Raw genomic sequence first — 6,305 nt, forward strand, 5'->3', positions numbered from 1 at the left:
GCAGGCGCGGCGGCCGCAGCAGCTCAAGGAGCTGCAGCAGCAGCAGGCGCAGAGCTTGGCAGAGCTGGAGCAGATGCAGGTACCAGGGACCGCTGCAAAATTGGGAGGACGGGGCTTCCTGCACCCCTGCTCCCTCTGCTCCAGCGCCTTCCTCCCCCTGTCCCAGAGTGAGAAGATGCAGCTGTTGGCAGAGCAGGAGAAGAGGCAGCTGGGGCGGCTGGACCAGGAGCACGCCATGGAGCTCAGCGAGTGGAAGCAACGCTTGGCTGCTCGCAAGGAGGTGAGCGGTCCCAGAGCATCTCCTTCGCGTTTTGGGATGCGATGGAGGGCTGCGTGACGTGAGACGTGGGACGTGGCAACGCTGCTTTTCTCCTCCAGATGCTGGAGGAGGAACTGGGGAACGCGCTGCCGGTGCAGCAGCGAGGAGGGCTGCACGGCGCCCACAGGGCCACCCGCTTCTTCCACCTCCCCTCGTGATGCTGCACCACGGGTTACTGGGGAGAGGCAGGCCCAGTCCCACGGCTCTTCTGGGAGATGGGACTGAAGGATCCCAAAGGCAACACGAGGGAGTGCTGAGCCCTGGGGCTGAGCAGGACGTGGCAGGGATCCTGGGGGTGGTGGGTGTGGGTGTTTGAGTTCACCCTCACTGCGCTGGAGGGGCTGGGGTGAAGCAGGCACTGCCCCCCACATTGGCCCAGAAGCCCCTCAGGAAGTTGCCCCACTTGAAGCTGTGAATACAGGGGGTTGCTTGTGCTTCTCCTGCGGATCCCCTGACTCGAGGAAATACATCCTTTCTTCGTTACGAAGTCCCTGTTTGTTACTATTTTATTTAAAACCTCATCTTGTGCCCCCACCAGCACCTCCTGTGCCCCCAACCTGTCCTTTCTCTGGGGAACAGCCCTGCCCTTGCTGCTCCCTGACCCTCGTGTGTTATTTTAACATCTCTCCTGTTTTAGAGACTCCTCCTTCCCCATCTGAAAAAGTCTGTAGCAATTTATTATCTTTAAGCTCAGTATAAAAGGTAAATAACTTCAGGGGATGAGCAGGACTACAGGAGGAACTGGAGACATCAGTCCACGTACTGGGAATTACAGACAGACAGACACACGGAGGACGTTTTTGCTGGCAGTTCACAGTGAGATGGAGGAACTCTGCTACCTGGACCCAGGAAAAAGCTGCTGGATTGAAGACAGCAGGAGCCAGGCAACCGTCCATCTGTAGGGGTCCAACGTTTAGCTCAAACATCCTTGATTTAAGTGTCTTCCTTCTAAAGGAAGGTGCAGAGACCAGTGGGATTTCTCAGCAACGGTGTTGGGAGGAGAAAAGTCTGCCACTGATGAGTGCGGAGCGAGCAGGGGTCAGCTGGGGAGCTGAGCTCTGTCCTGGGGTGAGCCTCGGTGGCCTGCTCCGCAGAGGGCTCAGCAGCCTTGTTTCACGAGGATGTCAGACAGGTCCTGGGCGCCCTCCAGCTTCAGATTCTGGGAGTGTGAAAGAAAAGTTATGTTTGACAAAGCCAGACCTTTCTTTTCTGAGCCTGAAGGTCTGACATAAAAAAATACACGAGGAAGGTTCAGAACCAACCCCAGCCCTTTCTGTCACCATCAGCTGTTGGAGGCTTACAACACTGAGCAACAAAGTGCTCGCCCAAGGACAAGGACAGACACCAGTTAGGCTGGAAACGCTGCGAGTGCTTAACCAGGGGCTGACGTTCCCTGTGCATCAGCCTGATTTATGTTTGCTATAGGCATGAAACTGGGATTTAAGTTGAGAAATCCTGCTGCAGCAGGAAAACAGTCCTGCTCGCAGCGGTTTTCACTGCTTGTTCCACCCGCTGCTCCTACCTGTGTGCACGCTGCGCTTACCTTCTCGTTTGCCAGGTGCAAGAGGCAGACGAAGGCTATGTGGACAGACAGATTTTTAGCCATCACAGAAGGCAGCCTACAAAAGAGAAGGGAGGAGCTTAGGATGGCCAGAGCCTGCTGAAACCCGATGGATGAGGCAAGGATGCGGTCACCAAAGATGAGTTCCTCCCCAGGGATTTTGTTTTCTCCGCCTTTCCCCTCCCACTTGCAAGGGATTCACCAAGCTGAATGCGACCCGTAGCTCCCTCAGGCAAACCCAGAGCAAGAGGGGAGATTTTTCCCCATCAGGGTTCAGCGAGCAGGTTGTAACAGACACAGAGGGGTCGGTGTTTGCCCGAGCTCAGCTGGAGTCTGCCCCCGTCTTCAGTCCAACCTTCTTTAGGGCCTCTCTACCTGTGGTGCAGGTCCGTTGTGATGCCACTGAAGATCTTCTCGCCTGCCACCACTGATGTGTTCTCTCCCTCTGCATCTTCTATCTATTTAGCAAAAAGATGAGACAGATTTTGCTCATCTTTCTAAGGAGTTAAGCGCAGTTACCTGTGGGACATTCTCTCATCCTCAGGCCTGTTTTGGTGTCTCTGGCTCCCCCTGCACTCACCTCTGCCAATATTTCTTGCTGCTTTTTATCTGTCAAGAGTTCCCACATGTTTTTCTTCAACTTCTTCATGTCCATTTTCTTGGCTGTCTTTGCATACTGAAATATCATCTTAGTGACCTGAGGAAAAGACGTCCTGGGTTAGTTACAAGCAGCTGAGCAGAAGCAGCAGCAGGATCCTCAGTCAGGACCACAGGGACAATCCAAACGTGGTTCTCCTTGGGAACAACAGTGAATGCTGTCTTACTGACAGTGAATGCTGTCTTACTCCTAAACCTTTGATTTTTAATTCCATTCTCTTACATAAAGTGTCCAACCCATCTGGATTCATCAAGTGTCCAGTAGCAAACCCAAGAGATCTCGCAACTCCCAAAACTGGTGTCTTAGGTCTTCTAAACACCCAAAGTGTTGAGTCTTTGGTCCAGACCTGCCCAGTGAGTGGTTCACAGCTCGGTGACACAAATCCTTACCTTCCGAGGCTCAGCAATGAGGTTCAGCTCTCCATACGTTGTGATGTTGACATCGCCGACAACCTTGCTGTTCTCAGCGTCTTGACCCCCAGGGTGGGTGGTAATGTTGAACACCCCCGTCTTGTTCACGAATTGAACAGGGTCGTTATCATCATCGGTGTCTGAAGGCTGATCAAGAGGAGATAGAGCAGTAAGGCCATCCATGGACAACTTTGAGCAGCCAGAGATGTCCTGCACTGAGCTAACAAGAGCAGCTGCCTCTCAGGAGGGTGGTGATACCCGCCCACCTTCCCCATGGTGCTAAGGCTAAGCCCAAGGGAGGTCTAGGGTACAGAATAGCAAAAGATTGTTCTACAGTGAAAGGTAAGAGACGAGGGCTTCCCTGGCAGCGTGGGACCAGCCGAGCCTCGTCACAAACACACTCAGGAGGCAGCGCCAGCCTGGCAGAAAGCTGAAGCTTTAGAAGAAATCTACTTCAACAGGAGCTGGAAACAGCCAGGAGCAAACCTCACTGTGTAGAGGTGACCGCAGAGGTGAGCGACAGCATTTACTCCTATTTTAGGGCTGGAATGGAGTTTCTACAGCAAACTGGCTGGTAAACACCAAAGATGGACAGTTTAGTTGGTGTCCTGCAGCTTTGTTATGATCTCCAGCTCCAATTCTTTTTCACCAGTAATCAATTCTGGACACAGATTCTTCCTAAATTATTCCGTTATGTGTTAAATATAAGCAACAGAAAGAAATTCTATTCCAGTTACCTGCAATGCAGGGCAGAAATTGGAGGCGTCGCTGGGGTTGTTGTAATCGTACTCGCCAATCTCATCTTTGTGATCCAACAGGCCGTTCAGCTCCGACGTCCTGCAGATCTACAAGATCAGGAGAGCAAAAAACTCTAAATACTTCCCCAAACAATGCCTGTGGCTTTTCTCCTTCCTCACCTCCCCTTTTCCCAGCCTGCTGGCTCTTCCTCCTCCTCCTTGCATACCACCCCTTGGTAAAGCACAACAGCCGAGCGCAGCCGCTTCGGCAGCCACAAGTGGGTTGGTTCAGCATCCCGAAGCGAAGTGTGGTTTTGTGTGTGGAATCATTGCTGACAGGCTTTTAGAGAAGACTTTTACCTTAACAGTTGGTTTGAGCCACAGCTGGAGAATGTTTTTAGGTTCATAGTTGAAGTCTGGGGGAAGCGTGGTGCTCCTCGCATTCTGGCTTTCCAGAATGGATTTGGACAAAGTTACAGATGCCTGGGGAAGGGAAGAAATACCGTTACCCATGAGCTATCCACTACTCAGAAGATTGATGTACAAATAAGTGCTTTGAACACAAGTCTTTGTCTAAAAGGGGGTAAGTTCTGAGATGCCACCAAAGAGGGGATCTACACTGGTCCAGTCAGGGCACCCTGGGACACCCAGCTGGACCAGTGGGGTCTCTTTGACTGACAGGGTATGAGCCAGGAAGAACCCAGCCTGATTCTCCACCCCAAGGTTGGTAAAAGTCTCTATTTATAACATGACCTGGAGCCAGAAGACCTTGCACCAAGGAACATACATGATTTTGGGGTTACAGAGCCAGGAGCATGAGCTGAGCCATTTGCAGGCAGTTCCAAGCCTGATACAGCAAAAGAGAGAGCAGAAACTCAGCATGTACCTTAGTCTTACGGAAATACATCTCAAAGTCAACATCCTCATCAAAGTTAATTTCAAATGCTTTCTTTGCATTCCTTTTCTTCGTCTCTTTTTCAGAGACAGCATCTGCTGCAGAAAGGAAGGGAGCTGTCAGTGCTTAGTGACAGAGTAAGGACGAGCTCACTCCTAACTTGAGCATGTGCTCCACACAGAAAGTCTCCTACAAGGACTTTTCCCTTTGTTAGAGGAAAGCAGTAGGTGTTCTCATTTTTAAAGGGATCACAATCTTTTTATAGAAGCAGAAAGTGTAATTTAATCTTCAGTTTTTACGCAGAAGATGGGAAACAACAGCAGGAACTGTATTAGTGCTCCTATCTCCTGTTGCTGCAGTAAGAGGTGCCCCCTCAACTTTGAGCATCATTAACAAACCCAACAGTAGAAAATACATGCAAAACCAAAAGATCCGTGTGTGACTGAGTGCCTTCCTGGTGTCTGAACTCAGTACTGCTTCCCATCTGGCTAGAAAAGAGCCATGCAGGCTTGTCCCCTTCTTTACTGTCCCTACTTTGACTCGGATGTCACCCATCTCCAAAGGTAAGCAGGACCTGGCAGTAGGTGTATCTCTGGATACACCGCTGTCTCCAAATACGTACCTTTGTGTCGAGGTTTGAACTGCCAGTGGTCTGGGCCAGCCCACATGGACAGAATTCGGGGACTGAAGTAGGAGTATTCCCCTGGTTTCATGGAGAGATGAAGGCACATGGTCCCGATGTCTCCCTCTCCCAGAGGAACCGCATCAACACTGGAAAAAGCACGTGTGCTGCTCGGTGAAATAATTCCTTTGGCACTCATTGGGTCTAAGCATGCATTTAATATCCAGATCAGCTCTATATGGACATTGCCCACTCCCTGTGCTGACATCTATGCAGGACTCCTGCTCTTTAATCAGTGAATGGTACTGGAGGGCTGGAGTCTGTGAGGCTGCTGCAAAAACCAAGGTGGGTTTGTCAAAGGGCAGGCTGGAAACTGGGCAGCCAAGCAATAATCTGGGGAAATATGACCATAGGAAAAGGTCCTTTCAGAAGGTAGAGATATTATAGTAATGCATTGCTGGATGTACAAGAAACTTGAGTAGAAAACAAGCTATAGCCAGATGGAAAACGTGTACACAGTGAATTAAAGACTCCCCAGAAAGCTGCCAGAAGTTGGCACTTGCTATCAAAGCGAAGTCATAGATTTTCAGTGACACTTACCTCTTGCTCTGGTGGATTGTTTCAAAGAGGTTGTGGTTTTCTGTGAATTCCCCATTCTTGTCTGCTGCTGCACTTCTGGGGGAGTCAGAAATGAAGTCGTCATTTGGCAGGTTGGGAACACAGTCTTCCACATCGCTGTCGACCTCCGCATCGAGGTCGAACACTTGGTCGCTCTTCTTAAATTTATCCAACAGGGCTGACACTGACTGTGGGAGAAGAAAGGGCTCAGGGATAAAAACTGCAGGGTATCAAGAGCAGCACAACATCCCACTGCGCTGTATATCTCGGAGACCGCTTTGGAGGTGAGCACAGCGTGCAGCTCAAGTATCCCACGCGGCCCAGAGCTGACCAACGTACCTCATCGTGGGATTCAGCATCCCACTTTGTAAACTGGAAACCGGCCAGCGATGAGCAGATGGGGCGTTTCTCAACGCACTGCGCTAGTACGGCTACAGACAAGGGGAGCAACGGGGAGAGATTAGGTACAGGATCACAGAATCCCA

At 50.9% G+C, this 6,305-nt stretch overlaps 1 protein-coding gene across 1 annotated transcript; it reads right to left on the reverse strand.

The window, feature by feature from the left end:
• Nucleotides 1–1,267: 1,267 nt before the first annotated feature.
• On the reverse strand, nucleotides 1,268–6,255 carry NCAPH (non-SMC condensin I complex, subunit H; the record flags this gene model as incomplete). Its single annotated transcript, XM_010192521.1, has 12 exons — nucleotides 1,268–1,307; nucleotides 1,423–1,478; nucleotides 1,863–1,938; nucleotides 2,256–2,338; nucleotides 2,461–2,577; nucleotides 2,928–3,095; nucleotides 3,686–3,793; nucleotides 4,046–4,168; nucleotides 4,572–4,678; nucleotides 5,203–5,351; nucleotides 5,803–6,008; nucleotides 6,160–6,255. Coding segments are annotated over 12 exons (1,329 nt in total), but the record flags the coding sequence as incomplete, so codon positions are not given.
• Nucleotides 6,256–6,305: the final 50 nt, after the last annotated feature.

This window comes from Mesitornis unicolor, unplaced genomic scaffold (genome assembly GCF_000695765.1).
Source record: "Mesitornis unicolor isolate BGI_N332 unplaced genomic scaffold, ASM69576v1 scaffold32919, whole genome shotgun sequence".
Taxonomy (NCBI): domain Eukaryota; kingdom Metazoa; phylum Chordata; class Aves; order Mesitornithiformes; family Mesitornithidae; genus Mesitornis; species Mesitornis unicolor.